This window comes from Accipiter gentilis, chromosome 22 (assembly GCF_929443795.1).
Source record: "Accipiter gentilis chromosome 22, bAccGen1.1, whole genome shotgun sequence".
Taxonomy (NCBI): Eukaryota; Metazoa; Chordata; class Aves; order Accipitriformes; family Accipitridae; genus Astur; species Astur gentilis.
The window spans coordinates 3,242,048-3,260,823 of record NC_064901.1 but is presented as its reverse complement, the minus strand read 5'-3'; the positions used below and the strand labels follow the sequence as shown (position 1 = coordinate 3,260,823).

General features: G+C 40.0%; 1 protein-coding gene across 13 annotated transcripts in view; it reads left to right on the top strand.

The window, feature by feature from the left end:
* The window catches only part of TTLL5 (tubulin tyrosine ligase like 5), a 154,531-nt gene that overhangs the window by 77,368 nt on the left and 58,387 nt on the right, over positions 1–18,776 (top strand). For 10 of the 13 annotated variants that reach the window (XR_007509139.1, XR_007509138.1, XR_007509137.1 and 7 more), the window contains one exon: positions 13,354–13,508. The exons of 1 other annotated variant lie outside the window; for it this stretch is intronic. Coding sequence is in view for 7 of the 12 variants with exons in the window: in XM_049825349.1 (XP_049681306.1) it covers positions 13,354–13,508 (155 nt within the window). In the remaining 5 variants the exon portion in view is untranslated. Of the gene's footprint in view, positions 1–7,964; positions 8,144–11,599; positions 11,734–13,353; positions 13,509–18,776 lie in introns of those variants that run through there. 2 more of the 13 variants (XR_007509141.1, XR_007509140.1) reach the window with 2 other exon arrangements.

The window sequence follows — 18,776 nt, the reverse complement described above, 5'->3', positions numbered from 1 at the left end:
GCTTCTGGGTTCTCCCAAGATACTTTCTCCCAGAATAGGTGGGAAATGTATAGAAGGAGAATGAAGGTGCTAATTCCCTTTGTGAAGAGCAAACAGTAAAGACCTTAGCTCCTAGCAGACAACGTAGATTTTCTGAGTCACCTTGATATATTTTGTATTCAGCCACAGTGTTTGTATAGGCTTTGTTTCTGTAGTGAAACAGAGAAACATGGGTTGGGTTATGTCTTAGTGGTCTTCTGTCATCATGAAAAAGATCCATGTAGAAAGGGATTCACAAGTCAATGAAAAGTTTAGAGCTGGAGCTCTATCTGACAATGAATTTCCTTCCTGCGCCTGCATCCATTCAGTTCTAGGCATCTGCTCTGTGCTGTGATTCTCCAGGCTATGTTTCTGCAATAATTCCTTTGGAGGGATTTGGAGAGATGAAATTTGAAGCTTGCTTAGTATGAAAATTTGGATGGTTTAGTTGAGGACAGTTTTTCTTTTAAGGCAATATGATTCTTCAGTACTGAATTTATGACACATAGTAATTTCTAAGCTGAGACTATTATTTTAATCATACCTGAAACAGTGATGTTTTGGAAGGTTCAGATGTAACTGCAAGGCCCAAAGGAACATAGCTAAAGCATATGGCTACTACTTGTGCTTTTCTTTTTTTTCCTGGACACTTTCTACTCTTCTGTCATCTAAGACTCATTTGGATTATTTTTTTGATCCAGCCTGGCTTTTAAAGCCTGTCTTGCAACAAGGACCAAGGGTTTTAGTTCTGTGGGAAGGCAAGGCTGCCGTGACAATGAAGGGCAACAAAAGGTACCAGCATACAATAAAAGCAAAATAGTATGGCAGCAAGTGCCTGTACAGGCAAAACGGGAAGAGCCAAGCAAGGGTTGGGCTCATTGTTGAGGGACCTGGAACCAGGACACCTGGCATTGAGTCACTAGGTATGGATGTGGATTTGAAGCAGGGGGATTGAATGAATAGAAGTGCAGGCATTACAGAGTAGGCCGGCTGTTTGGAAAGTGATTTGCAGAAGGGCAGATATTGGTGAAGCTATATGGGAGCACTGTGTGGTTATAGATTTGGACAGACAAGGATTTGGTCTGAACCAGGAGGGGGGAAAATAGGGGCAGAAGAGAGAGAAACATGTGGGAGAGTTTTAGTAAACAGCTGGAGAGAAGTGAGAAGTCAAAGACCATTGGTATGGGTTGAAAGGGAGAAAGACTTGGCATGGGAGTGTTTGGGGACTCTGGGTTATGTGATCTTGGTGGCTTTTGACAGGAGAAGTAAGGGTTTGAAAGCTGAGAGAAGGTTAGAGATAAGGCTTGTATGAGGGTGATTTAGTTAAACAAGTCACTATTTTCCTGTGCATTTCTAGACATGTTTTGTGATTACATCAGCTTTCTGTCTTGTCAGTCCTCTCCATTCACTTCTGAAACACCAGATGGGAACTTCACAGTGATAATCATAAAGTGAACAGTTCTTATAACATGGGAGGTGGAGATGGTAGGAGAGTAAAGCCTCTGCTGATGTGCTGTTTCATTCCCTTCTACACAGCTTTTGGTCCTCACAGACTGTCTTACAAAGTGTATGCTTTTCATTAATCTGTATTTTTGAAAAATATTTTTCATTATATCATCTAAAATTTCATCAGTGTATCTTCATGCTTGCAACATGGAGAAAACAAGGGTGCCTTCACAGTGGTATACAATAGAAATATTGATCTAGAACACATAAGAAGCATTACTTAATCCCCTGCATTGCTGTATGATGCCTTGCTGCCCACTTGCAGGAATGAGAGACACATGAATAGAGAGAAAAGAGGAGCAGTGTTATTCTATCTTAGACTAGAAAAGGAGCAGCTGTTTGGGTAACTTCTGTAACTTCTTTAATGGTAAGTGCAGGAAAGATGTTGCCTTAAGGACACACTGGAGTATGACAATCTCAAGTTAGGTTATGGAAGGTAAATACTCAGCATTACAAATTAATAAATACAGTGAAGCTGCTAGGGAGAATCTTCATTGTTAAATAAGGCTCTTAACAATGAATGTTAGTTTTTACTTCTGAGGAATTTTATTCCATTTTATTTACTTAAAACCACAGATTTACAATGTTTTTGTGATTACATAAAATCTAATAATAAATCTGATTTTGAGGTTATGACAAACTGCCTGATTTTTGCAGTACTCGCCATCCTTACTATAGTACTCCACAGTATCCAAAAATAACAAGGTGTTCCTCTGGTTAACTACCCAATATGTTTGGGAGCAAGCAACACAGAAATCTCTACGGAAAATGTGTGCCTTTGAGCATCCGGCATTAACCTGACAAGTTCATGGCTGAGTAGGATAATAAGAACGTATCTGAGTTCAAAAGCTCCTAAGAAAATAAGTAAGAAAGAGAAAACACCTGTCCAAATTCCCCAAATTTCAGCTAAATTAATCTTGAAGGTAGCACGTCCTTACCTGTTTCATGAATAATGTGAAGTGTGTAGATGTGCAAGGCCCATGAGAGTGTTTCAGTCAAGGGCTAAAATCAAGTGGAGTTCAACATACCTGTTCTGTTTGGACTGCTGTCTAGCCAGTCAGAATGCATATATTAATTAGCAGTAAACAGGCTTCTAATTTGGAACTAGCTGCAACATGTGCTGCTTCTTTCTTGTAAGTTAGGGGAACATAGGGAGGAAAGATCTTGAAGATATCATAGGTAGCAGACTTGTGAATGATGTGGTTCTTGGCCAGGGAGACATGCAGGGATGCCACAGGAAATCAGTATTCCTTAAATATGCTATTGATAGATTAATTTATTAATTCAGTGGGGATATAGTCTATGACTGTAGAAACAAATTTCGGCGGATATGGGCATTAGAGAGATTAAATAATTTCTTTTGCATTATTTTTCACTATAGTGGATACAGAGGAGATACATTTTCTTTCCTGGTAATGAAGTTAAGCTCCTAGGAGAAAAGATAGGCGAAAAATGTTTAGTGAGACTTCAATGGCTGGAAGGTGTACGTGTAGGAGTTGAAAAACGCAATAGTAAAGTGACAAAGTTTCTACTGAAAGGTAAAACTGGTATAAAGGACAGAAAGGCAACAAATGTGCTTATCTCTAATAAGGACCCTAAAGTTTCCTGTAAATTAAAGCAGTGAGTCTTGTTCCACTAGCAGATATATATTAAATTGAAATCAAAATGGAATTTTAATTCACCCAGATAAACATAATTCAGACCAAAAAAAACCCCAAAACACCCAACCCATGTTTTGATCTATTAGAAATCTTTGAACTGAGAAAAATAACATCTAGTGAAACTGGTTCTTGTTCAAACTTTCAAAAAAGTTTGACAAGCTTTCAGCAATGACTGTTAAGCAAGCCAGGTATCTGTAGGGTGAGAAGTAAAGTTTTGTTAGAGATTGAAAACAGACAGAAAGCAGATGAAAGAGTAACTAGCCAGTTTGCTATACAGCAAGTGGATAACTGAAGACACAGAATACAGAATGCACACGATGGAGTGTAAAATTAAAGATTTGAAAGGAGGAGGTTCATAATGACTGGCATATTATTACCTAAAGAATGATTATAAAAGCAAGTTATTACAGGGTAATATGGGATGAGAATTTACAGTAGATTACTCTATAGTGTTCATCCATGTGAACACATGCTTATGCAGCTCATGTTTTACTACATGAGGTAACTTCTTGCTACCTCAGTATAATGTGGGCTACAAGTGTCCAGATGTTCAATTACTGTGAAGTTATATGTGTGCTGTATACTTAAACTTGAGCCTACCTCCTGGTAATTTGTCAGTATGTCTGTATTCTTTTGTTGATTATTATGAGAAAAGCTAAGAGAAATTTAACAACTGCATTAACTGCACAAGACAATGGCACATGAAGATCTGTGTTTACAAATAACTGATTACATGACAAGCAATAATTTTAACCACTTCAAATAATAAGCTTTAAATTAGTCATTTGGGGGAGATAAAAATTAGTTTCGTTCTGGAAAGCTCAGTGGAGATACTTGTTCTAAGTCAAGCAGTAAAGGCAACAACAAAAATATTATTAGCATGTTTAAAGAACAGGCTAGGAAGTAGTATGTAATTATGTAAGCATCAATTACATGCCCTCCTGTGGAAAACTGTTTTCAGTTCTGGTTGCCTTTCCTAAAGTGAATTCAGGAAAAATAACTGGGATTCACAGATGAGTGACTACAACAATCAACTGCAAAATGCATTTTTGATGAGGAAGTGAAAATATTATGCTTGTTTGTTTAGGGAGGAGATAGGTATGAAGGAATTATACAGAGCAGTGGATGACAAGGTAAATAAAGTTGATTTTATTCATGTTTCTCATAATAACTATGGGATATTCAGTATAGTAGGAAGACATCAGAGTAAAAGGTGATAATAAAAGAGAATAGTCATTGTCACAGAATATACTTACCTTCTGAAACTTCCTGCAACAAGATAGCATTAAGGCAGAAAGCTTAACAGGCCATAGTTACCTCAGACAGAATAATGAGTGTTTTGAAAATGATAGATCCCTAGGTTTTAACATACAGAAATAATAATTAATTTTCCTTATCAATAAGATGTTTCAGTTAGATGCATGGAAACTAAAATTTCTCCCATCTTCTGAAATATGTCAGGCAGTCTGGTAAGTTTGCTGGGCCATTGCTCAGAACTGACCTTTTGTCTTTAATACTGAGGAATGTGTGCTATGCTGCTGCTTCCATATTTATGACTTTTTCTTTGCTACATTGCTTTACTGTGGTCAAGCTAAATATTTCCTTTACGATAAGTGGGTTACTGAGACACTTGTGAGGAAATCAGTACCTGAAATTATTGATTTCCCTAGTTATGGCATGCAAATGATTGCGAACTATTTTTACAGAGTGATGAAGTCTTTGTCAGTATATGTAGTGTAGTGGTTTGCCTGCAGTGTTGTCAGTGTCTTAACGATACTCAACTCAATTTTTCAATTGTCCTGATATTTTCTTGTTCAGTTTGCCCATTGCCTAGCATGAGCCTAAGGTAGTAACAGTACTATTGGATAATCAAGGCAGATGTGTTGGTGGTGAGTTGGGGAATGAAACCTGAAGATACAGTTCAGTAAGCCTCTTTCATTGTACAGGAACTTAATTGCCTTTCTTGCCCTGATTTGTGGTATAGGGATCTTACTGGCTACTATGTTACTTCTGGACAGCTGAAGCAAAAGGTTTTTTTGCGCTGTACCTACTGTTAGCCATTGGCCTTTCCTGATGGATAGAAGGATAAGGCTGTGACCAAAATAATCCAGACTACTTTTCCCTCTGCTGTGTTCCATACCAGGCATTAATTCTAAAGTCTTTGTTTCACGTGTGTTTAGCATAAAATATTTCCGTATGCTTGTATTGCAGGACTTTCTACGGGAAGGACATTAAAATGCATACCATGTGTGTAGATCCAGAGCCAGGTGGCTGGATCCTGGTTATGTTATGTGTTTTTTCTTTGTGAATAGCATGTTACTTCTCTCTGAAATACACTGTAAGGTAAAAAGAAGGTTTTCTTCTGCAGTGCTGGATCTGTGTGAGGTCCCTTTCCCTGGCTGGTGTGGGGGGCTGCAGTTGATATCTACCAGGCTGTAGTACTTTTCAGTTAACTAGCATTAATAACTACAGAATATGTTGAATTGGCCAGCTTCACCAGGAGGGAGGAAGAAGAGGAGGGGAAGCGTGGTGGGAGCTCTGCCCCTCTCTGTGAGGGAGAGTGTGAGATTTCAGGACCCAGCTATCATTAGGAATAGCTCCAACTCTTCTAGCCAGGGAGTTTAAACACAGGGATAACATCAGACCACCCAGGCAGGGCTATACTGAGCTGCTTCCATCTCTGCTATGCAGCCAGTCAGTGCCCAAGATCCAGCAGCCAGGATTCCTGCAAACATGCTGACAGATCCATAGGAGGATGGGGCTCTTCTCTCATTCTACATTTTTCATTTAGACAGAAGGTGGAAATCAGCAAGAAGCAGATGAGTTTACTTAAACCTTAGGACAGGGGAAAGGGAGTAAGGAAGAACTGGAATGGGCACTTTACAGTGCCCTAGAGTGACCTTGAAGGAATAATATGCCACAGAAATTCCAAAATAGCAAGCTTCAGCTTAACATTAGCTACAACAAATAACCACTCCTCAGTTACCTGTCTCAATTACAGTGTGGTACCCTGGCCTGCCTTGTCCTCAGCAGAGGAAAAGTGCCACAAAGCAAACTACCAGTGTGCCAAAACACACTGTACAGGTTCCACTGGGCATCAGCTCTTTCAGTTCTAGTCCTGAGTGGCGCAACATGGTGACTCCAAAAAGACCATGAAACTCAAGGTGCAGCAAATATTTGCAGGAATTTGGTGGGGAAAATATCCCCAGGGGTTTGTTCAGTGTTAGTCCCTTGCTTTGACTCAACCCACTTTATCTGAGTCTTAATCAGATTTATTTTCCTTATGTAACCATTTGGTCAGCTTTTACCCTTCTGTTGATGGAGAGGAAGGGAAGTGTAAAGGAAAAAGGCATCTCACTGTAACTTAGAAGAGGAGCAAGAAGCCAGGAGAAGTCTGAGGGATATTTTTCTTTCCTTTTTCACACAGCTCTGTACTGTTGCAGGGCCCTGTCTCCTCATCCCCAGGCTTTTCATGCAGGAGCTGGAATTACTTTTAATACTGATTTGTAGTATCAGCAGTAATATAACTGGTCTTAGCAGAGGTTATAGGAAACGAAAATGTCAATGTAGTTTCTGCAGTGCTCGAATTGAACCCTTTCTGCTCTGAGGCTCCAAAGGGAATAGGAGCAGAGGCTTTTGTTATGATGCAGCAACATCTGCAGATCTGCAGAGAGTCATCAAATGGGCCAGGCTGAGCAGCTAGAACTCATGTTATGGGAAAGACTACACCCTGATCATCAAACGTTTGGCAGGACTGTGCCTTATCAAAATCACTCCCACTGTGAAGTTCTGAGGCAGAGAGTCTCTAAATGAAAGCCTGACTTTTTCAGGAGAAGTAAGAGGGGAGTTCAGCCATCCACAACAGCAGCACTAACTTGGATTTTTTTTCCATTGTTAAATGGATGCATACACTGGAGACACTACAAAGGAATTTGCAAGTTTGTCAGGTTTCCCAGGAATGTCTCTGGCAGGTCTTTGTCTGGAACATTTTCTGGAGACTGGAACACTTGTGCTCTGTATGCATATGTATATCCTGTAAGCTGGTAAGCTCCATGAGCAGAGAAGGAATGTCACAGGCCTTTGGCCAGATCAGCCTTGGTACGCACACAGATTTCACACTTCCCAGGCTGTTAGCCCCAGTTCTTCCCTTCTTCTGGGTGGTTGCTCCTGCAAATTCAAATCTCTACATAAAATGAAGGTGTTTTAGTATGGGGTGTGGTCAGCCAAGCTCGCCTGGGTAGCAGAAAGGTGGCCCTAGAAAAATATGTTTGTATTACGTAGTTTCTTCAAGGAATTTTTGTATTAGGTGTATTTTGTGCCACTATTCAGACAGTGAAAGTGTGTGTGTGTGTGTGTTAGACATTTGTGGTTCGGGGTTTCCTTTGCCTCTTAAGGAAAGAAGCTAGTTAAGATCCTGTGATGTTTCCCGTACTGGGATGGCCTGTTGGATTCCAGTATCTTGATGCATTAAGGAAGACAAGGCAGGTGAACTGTTTCCAATAGCACTGGAAGACTGGGGTGCTCTGTTAGACCAAGTCATGCTAGCCTGCACTAGATCACAGATGTACATGGGAGCTCCGTGGTGAAGCCAAGAAAATGCAACATACACACTGGGGAGAGGACAAATTAACAGTGAATATTTATATTGTTGTAGCATCTAGCCATAGTCATTTCTGAAGGCTGAAAGAAGAAAAATGTAACTGAAAGAACACACCAAAATTCTTCTTTTTTTCTTTTTTCTTTTTTTCTTTTTTTTTTTTTTTAATGGCATATTGTTAGCTCTTCCCCTCTGTTCCTGGGAGTATAAATATTTCACTGATCTTGAAAGCCTCAGGGGTATGTGTGTCTGAGGAAGGCTTGGCAGGTGAAAATACAGTGACTACAGAAGCCAGGTAGTGGAAGAAAAGAAACATTTCTTTTACAAGCTATTGGATAAAGATGGCATTGCTGGATGAAAGGTGAGTAATAAAATGGAAAATTAGGGATTGACTGAAGGGTCTTGAAGGAGTCAAACTGAGCACACAGGAAAAAATAGATCAAAAGGCAAAGGAGACAAATGATGAGACATTTTGCACACTTTCAGTTTTCTAGTGGAATGCTTCCTTCTTTGAGCTTATGATATAGTGTCATCTTGTCCCATCTGAGACATCAAAACCTAAAGATTCTGGTCTGGTCATAAGGTAGAGGAACAGTGATTTTACGTGTGTCTTACCATGATCTCTGTCCAATCTTTCTTTAAAGGAAAAGGTTTCTGAGTGAACTGTTGATGTTCATATATACCTTTAAAACTTGTTGATAGGGTACATTGTGCCAGAAACTTTAAAGTAGGCTTGTGATGACTGCATTCTTTTGGCATATCTCTTAGTCTTGATCTTTGAAATATGGTTCGAACTCTGGATCCCTTTTCTTCCTCGCCAATCAGAAAGATCTAAATGGAAATGTGAGATGGGTGAAATGGAGAGGATTCAAGTGTACCTCCAAGTAAGAGAAGTGGTCTTTAGACTTTGTGGATCTCCAGTCCCCAGCACTTTATAGGCAACAGGATATGACTGGCCTCTTGCAGAAAAATAATAGAGCTGCTAACTGGGAAGTATGAAGTAGGCATTTTTTGTAGTGCATTGCTTGCTCAGTGTTGTAACACATTGACCAGTAAAACTCAGGATCTGCTGTTCAGGATGTTGGTAATGAAAATTTAAGTTACTTTTCGGCTCTCTGCCAAGAGGTGCAGAGTAACAACTTCTCGTGATGGTGTGTCCCTGTTCACTCTGGTTGACTCCTGTAAACTAGCAAGAGAAACACCCAGGCTTTTAGGAGGCTTTTCCTGAAAGTGTGGAGGCTGATCTGCAGCACTGATTTTTTTTTTTGACCATTGTTAACATTTGCTGCTTTATAGAAAAAAGGTTCTTGAATATGATAATGGGAAACTATTGAAAGAATAGTGTAATGTAGATCAGAAATGTGAAAGATATTAAGCTCCTCTTCTGACTCTTGCTTGTGATTTCTTAAAGGTACTGTACAGTGGGTCTTTGTAGATGCTATTCATTAGGAACCAATTCTATCCTGGAGTTTTCTTTCTTCCTATTTCTTCATATTTCCTATTTAAATTGTAAAGCAGATCAACAAAACCAAAACCCTCAACGCTTATATCCAGCACTTCTGGGTATCATTCTGTGTTGTGGCCTTGCTTTCAATCTTAAATTTATTCAGAAATAAATTTCTCTGAATAAAGCGAGACAGTAGAGACCAATTCTTCTAAGCTTATGTGTCTCTGCTGTCAAGAAGGTAAGTGGGTTGCAGTCATAAACTTACCTTGTAACTCTTAAAAATAATTTTTTTAAAAAAAAGTATTTTGGCATTATGCAATAATTGGTCTTTTGGCTTATTAACATTGTATTGAACGAAGTATAACAGTACATATATGTGCTGTTAGGTTTTCTAACACAAGTCTCTGTTTGTCAATATGGCTGTGACAACCCACATGTTCTTCCATCCCCTATTTCTTGATGTTAGATAATAAATAGCAGTACATCAAGTGGGCTCTCCTCCTTTCATGAGAGCTTTTTGGGATTTACTATTCTATTGTGTTCTTCACTCAGCATGTTACTTTCAGCCTGTGACCTTTTGCTGTCCCTGACAGTTTAATTGTGGCAAAACTTTATGAATCATTCTATCAGGAGAGATATTAGCTGTGTAATATTTTGCCTTTTATAGACTCCACAGAGAACATATTGATGGGAGGAGAGATGTTTGAAAATAGGGATGCTTGAAGCGTGCAGTACAGCACACACAAGTGTCCTGTCTTATTGTCAGTGTCAGAAAAAATATTCTGAAGTCCCTCACTGCTAGTGAAAAAGAGGAATTTTAGCAAGCAGGAGAATTTGAACCCATGTTGATACAACTCAACGTGAAAACTAACTTTATTCTTGTAGATCCACTCTAATAACCACCTTCCCTGTTGACCCCCACTAGTCTGCCTTTCTTGATTTTGGTGTGTGTTTTTGTTTGTTTGTTTTGTTTTTCACTACAACAATTTCTGAAGCTGCAAGCTATTCTTTATGGAGATTTGTGGTATCTGCTTTGGTCCAGGTGCTATACATTATCTTCTTTTAAGACAAAGTAACAATTGATTTGCTGCTCAGTGTTTGCCTCTGTAAAGGGAAGAATACAGTTTCATCAGGTGCACAGGAGGACTAGTGACTGGAAAATGAAGCCACTCTGCTGAGCAGAGTTGTGTTTGGAGTGCCCCAGCAATCCACCAAGGCAACATCCTGGCAGGTTACTTATAGCAGCTGAAAGCAGCAGTCTCAGCGCATGGCACAGTAACAAGCAGTAACACCCAACTGGGTCAGCTGGCTGCAGCTAAACCTTATACTCTTGCTGGTGTTCTCTCCTTCATTCTGAATCCCTTGCCTGTATTTAATCCTGCTGTAGTTTAAACACCTGTCTATCTGCAATGTGTGAAATGTCCCTACTGCCCATGCTAAGCTATTTGCTCACCTGCTTTGTTTAGAAAGACAGCTTTCAAAAAAACAATGATTCAGTATTAGAGAGGAAAGCATTATCACATTAATAGAGCAGGGGTGAGGTGGTAATTCATCAGAATAAATGGTTCTTGGTATCAAGATGATGAGGAGAGAAAATTGCGTAAAGTAATCTTCATTTCACACATTGGATGTGTTAGCAAAGTTGTGATCACTGTTGCTGACAAGCTAAGAATTGTATATATCCTACTTCATTTACCATGTTGGCCTCTGTGTTTGCCTCATTTGCCCTTTGTGCTTCTTTTCAAACAATAAACTCTTTGTGGCCAGAAACTGTCATTGTTAGGTATTTGCATAGTGCCTGGCACAATCAGAACTAAACCTAGTTTGAAGCTTTCTGTTATTGCAAAGAAAATGCTTTACATTTTAATTAAATTCTATGGAAGACAACAACATTTAAGGGTGAGGTAGAGGCACCAAAATTACACCTAATGCTGTTTTTCATATAAGATGGGTAGCACTGCCCATTACTAAGCTTGCCTGATATGTCCCACTGTAAGATCTTGTTTTAAATTGCTTGTAATGTTCTGAAACTCTCTCCATTTGGACTCATGCTTTCTGTGCTTCATGTTCAGATTTCAGAACACTTCAGGCAAGGTGAAGTGTTCTAGCCAAAACCAAGGCTGGATTAAAAAAAAAATATTCTGTGCATTTTAATATCTACAGAACTTTTCTCTTTAATCTCTGGATCTCCCATGCTTTGGAATAGCAATTTGGAATTTAAAATTTTGTCCAAGCTTGATTGCACAGTAACTATCTGAAAAGCTTCAGGTGAAATGTATGCAGGAGCACCTGCTAGAGTTTCTCAGCTTCCTGGAGGTTCCCTCCACACTGAGGATGCTAAACTGAATTTCTCTGTATTTGCACCTCTAGAGTACTGAGGCTTGAGACCCCATTATCCTGTGTTCTTACTTACCACTTCCAATGCTGGAAGTCTGTAAGAATGAAACTGGACTGAGCAGAATAAGGAGAATGACACCTGAAATGTGGAAGCTGGGACTGATTAGGTGAGAATAATTACATACAGACAAGGAGCGAGAATGGGAAAGGATAGAGCTGAGAAGGGATGAGATGAAAGCAGTTGCTTTTGGAGAAGTGGACAGAAGCCTAGGGCGTAACCTCTATAACTTAATCCTGTCCAGAACTTGAAGTAGGAGTTAAGATTTCTGAACTTACAAAGTGCTTAGATGCCTTGTACTACTAAACCACAGGAGGAGTGGCAACCTACTATGTTACCAGTTGCAATGTTAGCTCATGTTCCAGAGTTCAGTCAGAGGATATGAAGTCTGCAGTCCTGCACAAGTCTGTTGAAGGTATGAGTATAGTGTATTGCAATGAAGTTGGTATGTACTTGTTTGAGTAATTGCTCACAATTAATTTACCTTAATGGTAAAAGACCATTAAGATCTGAAAGCTGGGAATTCACAAGCTATCCTTAAGTCACACTTAAGTGACTTAAGCGTCACCTTTGAGATGTGGAGCAGATGCAGGGCTGGTTGTTAAGGCACAGACAGAAAGAAGAGCCTACGTATGTCTCATTGGCTATATGCCTTACAGTTGCCACAGAAGCGAGCAGGAGCAACACAGGTAAGTCTTGCTGGCTGTATGACCTTAATCCTGGTGCAGAACCAGGTCTGTTCGGTGCTCCTAAAAAGCAGCATGTGATCATGTAATTGAAGGCAGTCATAAACTTAATTCTGGCAATGCCTGACTGGGAATCTTAGCTTTGCAACCTTTGTGGTGTTTTGTAACCTTCATGAAATGTTTGGTTTTTTGTTTCAAATGTAAACTAATACTTAAACTGCTGTAGTAGATACCATTATGTGATGTATTTAGGCTGTCTTCAATAATCCAGCATATAGTGTCTGCTTGCAGAGTTTGATCTTTCAAGAAGATAAGCAATGCAAGAAGAATGCTCAGAGAAAGAAACAATGGAATACTTTTTATATGCTTAAAACCACATAGATAACTTCTTTACAGCTTGATAAAACAAACATATACTTAACATGATTTTAGGCTATCATTAGTTAGTGTATTTACTTGTGTGAACAGTTTGGAAGTGGTTGTGTGAGAAGTTTTTCATGTGTGGTAGAGTTTGGTTTTGAATTTTATATCCAAGGTACTTATGTTGGGTTGTGCCTGTACGTTTGCATAGAGAGGGGTAAAGGGAGGACAGATACATATGGCTGGCTTTGTGACACAGCTCATGATAACTGGGCAGACACTCGTCTCTGCTCAGTGTAATATGAGCTTCTAGCTTTTGATTAGTGCATGCAGAGTTAACTTTTCACATGGCAGGAAAAGTGATGTTCCTTTCTTTGGCATTTTTGCCCCATCTTTGTCCTTTTCTTCCTTTGTTCTTCTGTGAATGGAAGGGTTGTAGTTTTAATGCTGGTACTTGAATTCATCTCAAGCATGGTGGCTGTTAGTGTCATCTCTCCCACTGCTTTATGCAACTAGTACAGTTTTTCTGCATCTGAAGATTTCCCTTCTCTAGCAGTATTACTTCTCTTAGTACATACTCTATACAGTTTACTCAGTTTACTTAGTGACACCTTCTGCTCTTTTCTTGGCTTTTAATTGTTTCTGATGTGGTTTTTTTGTTTTGTTTTGTTGTTTTTTTTTAGTTAACAAACCTGAACTTGGCAAGTGGAGCTATAAGCAAGGGGAAAGGAGCTGCCCCACAGAGCTACCGGTCACCACTTAACAAAAGAGGGTCATTGTGGGCTGTTCAGTCAGACACTCATATAGCTGACAAAAAATCTGTCTCTTCAGCAGTCAGGTAAGTTAAAATTGCCACTCCAGCTTTTTGAAGAAGAATGCAATGCACTCAGGAGCTCATTCATCATTTGTGTTTGGCTTCTTGCTCAAAAGATAACATTTAACGGCCTAGTACTGATTCTTCTCAGGACTAGCCTATAAACTAGGTCTATGAAAATAGACCTGTGTCCCCAGAGCTGGCAGGTTCATGGTGAAATAACGGCATGGATGAACATGTAGAATGAAAGGGAGATGTCTGTTTCTTTTTGGTCATTTCTTATCCTGATGACGTTTGCTGGTGTTGAGACCTATACGCAGAAAGCAAACTTACACCTGGTGTTGCAGAAATCTCCAGTGAGGCCTCATCTTCATGCTTTTTCCTTGAACATGAAGTTTAGATTGTTCAAAGATAGAGCAGTATCTTGCAGTGTTTATAAAAGTTTCTTTTTCAGATGGCTTCTTTATGCTCTTTATTAATTTTGGACATTGGAATTTATATTTATGGCTGATACACTCATGGGACTCAGGGCAGAGGACTCTGGTTCTGCAGTGAAACCATTCTTCCTTGGACAGAAAGAGCAGTGAGATATACTCCAAGGATTCTGGATCTTGGAATCTTGGAGCAAGGCAAGCTTGCTGCAGTAGACTAGGCTGAATACAGGCCCAGAACTGCTAGACATTTGAGTTCTTCCTTTGCCACTTCAGTAAACATTTATTCCTTTGCCTAAGCCTTCATTTTTGTCTTTTAAAATAAAATAATGAGGCAGATATTCTCCAGCACATGAGATTAGGACTGGAAATCACTGTATACATGAAAACGATGATTCTTGTCATTGGTGCCTGAATGCTACTGGAAAATGGAGGGAGGTGAGGGAGGCAGATACATAGTGCAGAAGGCATGTGACCTGAGTGGTCATCTTTTCCCAAATGGGTCCTTCAATAGGAGCATTGGAATGGGATTTAGAAAGCTCAAGTAAAATTGTTCTTATTTCATCAGTCACTGCTTTTCATCCTGCCTGAAGAAGAGGAATGTGAGAAATGAATTCCTGGCCTGTTTCTGTTCCAGCACAATGTTTGCCTCTGGGGTTTAGAGTTATTGAGAGAGGTGGTGGTGATTCTGCTCTTGGAGCCCAGCCAGGCAAGCTATTACCTAACCCAAATAAAGAACCTATCCAGCAGGTGTAAACTGTGTTCCCCTCCTACATAGCTTGAGAGAGCAGCGAGTGCAGGCTGTCCTAGAGCTTCCTGTTCCTTTCTCACCCCTGCTTGCACCTCTGCATGGACTCACAGACATAGCTGGAAAAGGATTACTCATGGTCAAAATCTTCTGTTGCAGAACTCTGCAGAAGTCACTGTAATTACCATATTGCTCTGAAACCATTTCAGTTCCATGTTACCTGTAGATCTGAGAACCCACCATTTAGTGCCCAGAACTCAACTCTGAACAACTTCCAGGACTGTGCCTCATCTAGCATTGTATGCATAATGTAATGCCTTTAGAAATTCTGTTTTATTTTGTACAGCAATCCAAAAGTACTTTGGAATTGTCTGGTCACAGCTGGTATAAGATTCCATCTTCAAACATCTTATGAACCATTTGGACTTTCAGTACTTCAGTTGCTCTGTTTTTATCCTCAGAGCAAGCGACAGACATGTCTTAAGACTCTTTGTTGAATTACTTTATCTTCATGGCTGCTTGTATTAAATGGCCAGAATACCTGGAGTTAAAGGTTTTATGTAAATCTGGAAATGAAAAAAAGGGATTCTTGAAGCAGTGCTGGATTACTTGGGCTGTGAACTTTTATTTAATGAGAGAATTCCCAAATGAATATCAAGGTCATGATATATGGAGATGGCTATTTTTGTATTGTAAATGTCTTTTTTGCTACTTGATCTGTTACATTGCAGCAAGGAGTTCGCAGAGGGTCATCTGATGGGTGTCAGCCTGTGCTCAGTGCTGGATGACAGACTGAAGAAAAGCTTCCTGTTTTGTTCCATTAAGGTTCTGGTCTATCAGTTGTAGAATTCAGCAAGGATGGAAATGTTTTGTAAATGAGTCTCTTATCTGGCTTGTACTTGGCTCCAGTTCACACATCTGCCTCTGAAACTCAGTCCTTACAGTTTTTGTATGGCTCTGTGGTAAATCTAAGCCATTTTGAGGTTTGTCTGTAAATTTTGTTTTGATGCTTGCAAACTATAGGATTCAGGCTATTCTTACTGACAAATCTTCCTCCTCTTTAATTCCCACTCTCACGGTACTGACTTACCTACATGTTTTTCAAAAGAAATTCTCCCTTCTTTTGTTGAGTTCTTTTGGCTGTATGAGATGAGGTGCCAAATCTGCTTGCCAAAAGGCAAAGGAGATCTTGAGTTTGTAATATAGAGACAGAGAACAGTTCTGGATATGTTAAAATGTTACTTTATAAATCTGCACTGCTGTGCCTTTTGAGATTTTTTTTTGTGCGGGAGAGTCACTTCCTGTAAGCATTGGTCCTATCCCCACTCCAATGATGGTTTAGGCTTTCACTGTAGCCTGCAGGGCTACACAAGAGGTGAGATGTTCCAAGCTGTACATGGGCTTACTTCTGACTACAGTAACATGGCTGTCAGCCTCTGCCATGTTTGCTGCAGTCCTGCCTTTGTTGCCCTCTGTAGCTCATTGAGGCTGTGCCAAATCTGTTCTCTCCTTCTTTAACCCTAGTCCTGTCTCATTGCCCTATTTCAGTGTTATCTCAGCTTCTTCGCAGCTTTTAGATTGGATATTAGAAAAAAAATCATCTCTTTACTGAAAGGGTTGTCAGGCTTTGGAACAGGCTGCCCAGGGAAATGGTGGAGTCACCATCCCTGGAGGTGTTCAGAAAACATGTAGACGTGGCACTTCAGGACATGGTTTAATGGGCATGGTGGTGTTGGGTTGACAGTTGGACTCGATCATCTTAAAGGTCTTTTCCAACCGAAATGATTCTATGATTCTCACTCTATCCATCAGGCAGGATTGTCACCCTTTCACGTTCTGCTGTAAAGGCACTAAACGTGATTACATGTTTTGTAGTAGAAGTATTTAAGACTCCCATGTATAATTTTTATCACAATTTTTTAATCACAGTTTTAGTAATGTAATCTAAGGACAACAAAATGAAAGTGATTCCTCATTATCCAGTGAAACTAATTTCCAGTCTCGGAAGCCAAGACCTTACTAGAACTGCGGTTGAAAAAGTATTCTCTTGAGAGCATTCTCAGTTGCATAATAAAGGTGAAAAATAAGGTGTTTAAGAGAACAAAGCTTGTTGATTCAGAACCTAAACTAACTTTTGAGTACCTGTTGGCAAATAGGTGCATAATCCCTATTGGTGGGGATGGTAGACGTTCCTAGAAGCTTCTGGCACTGGATTCTGCAGCTGCTGTGTTACTTGTTTTGGAAAAGACAGTGGATTTCTCCTCTAAGAATAACTTGGGCTCTGCAGGTCACTTAATCTGCAAGACCTGGACCAAAGCTAGTGAGAAAGATTTCTTTCTAACTGGTACAGATTTCTGTGTTTTCTGTGGGCACCTTGGATTTAACAGCAGCCATCCTTGCTCAGGTTCATCTTTTAGAACTTACATGGGCAGTCAGTGGGCAAGAATTCAGCAGTGTTGGTCAGTATTTTCTCAGACCTCTGTTTCCTTAGCTTCTTGTTCTTTCATAACATCTTTCTCAAACCTAAAGACAAGACCAACCTGGCTCTTCTAAAGTACTTGGCATATTTTTTTCATGGATCTTCTAACAGATTTATCTAACTTGGTTAGGGCAGGCAGGCAAGCAAGCTTCCCTGTCATCAGTCAGAGGGTAGAATGGCAGTCCAGACTATACCAGACAGCCTGGGAGGGCTACTGCAGTCAGCAACAAGGAGTTATCCTCTTCGCATTGGTTGACATGCCCAAAATATTTCTTAGCTCATGATTTCAACCAAAGTGCTCAGGTTCATTGAGAAATGATGTTTTGTTGGCAGGCTATCTAATCTGGGTTAAATTGTATAAACCCAGATTTTTTCAATTTTCTGATCTAAGAGTTTCTAAGTTTCATTTGCTCTGGTGTCATTCTCAGTGGTAGTAACAGCAGCAGCTGCTCAAGGCTTCATGGACTGTGTGCACATAACTGCTATATGTCCATGTTTCCAAACAGGCTGCTCTTTGTGTATTTTCATTTTTATTTTTCCTTGCCCGGACGTATCAAATGGGGTGGGAAACTAGAAGTTGCCGCCCAGCCATTTGGCATCTCAGGCTTTCAGGAACCCCAAACAGTATGCCTCATGTGGAAATTCTGGAAATATCAGATGTGTAGTAAGCCTGCAGCTTTTTGAAAGAATCAGACTTCATGCCCATTCACAGCATAGTTAGAGCATTCACATAGTAGGTGCTTCTGGGTCACATTGCCTATATTTATGGCTCACGTACAAATCAACTGAACAATATGGGTGCAGGAAATCCAGTACTGCTTAAAATGTTAGCTTCCTGTTCCTGTTCTAACAGCAAATATGTATTGATTTGTATCCCAAAAATTCTACACAGAAAAATGATTGTATACTCTGCTTTCTTGCACAGCCCAGCTCACAAACGATAAGAACCCTATGCCACATCCCCTGACAATCTTACACTGCTTTTGCAGTCCCCCAAACCAGAACCTTCTTTTTAATCACTGGCCTTCCTTAGCCTTGGCTGGGTAGTGGATACTTTATATCCTCCTTCCCTACCTAGAGCCTACTACTGCTTCATGCTAGTTTCATTTACTGCTAGGGGTACACATCCTACATGTTCTAGGTTTCAGATGTTCTGCTCTGATCATACTAAGTATATATCCTTTGGACTTGTGAGGGTGTGGAAGAGTCTCTGATCTCTTCTGAGAGTTTGTTTTGTGCTGATGTAAGTAGCTTCTCTACTTCCACAGAAACTTTGAGTTTTGCCAGAAAGACGCCAGACAATTATCACAGGCTAATGGTGGTTCACCAGTCTTGATCCTTTGTGTCAAAGGGACAGCTTGCTGTGTTTGACATAAAGGGAAGGTGAAGGTGGCTTCATTGTTTCCTCAGTTTTTATTTTAAATTTTGGACATGTGGAATGTAAAACAAGAAATCAGGCTTGGACCCTGACTGGATAGGCTCTGAAGAGCTATGAGAAGAGTGATACTAGAATAGCCAAGAGACGTGCTAATGTGCAAGGTGATTCTCACAATGATAGAAGGGTGAGCAGTTGATGGGACAGTCTTGCTTTCTTGCAAGACTTGTGAGTTAGGCCAGGGTGGGCTTAGCATGGC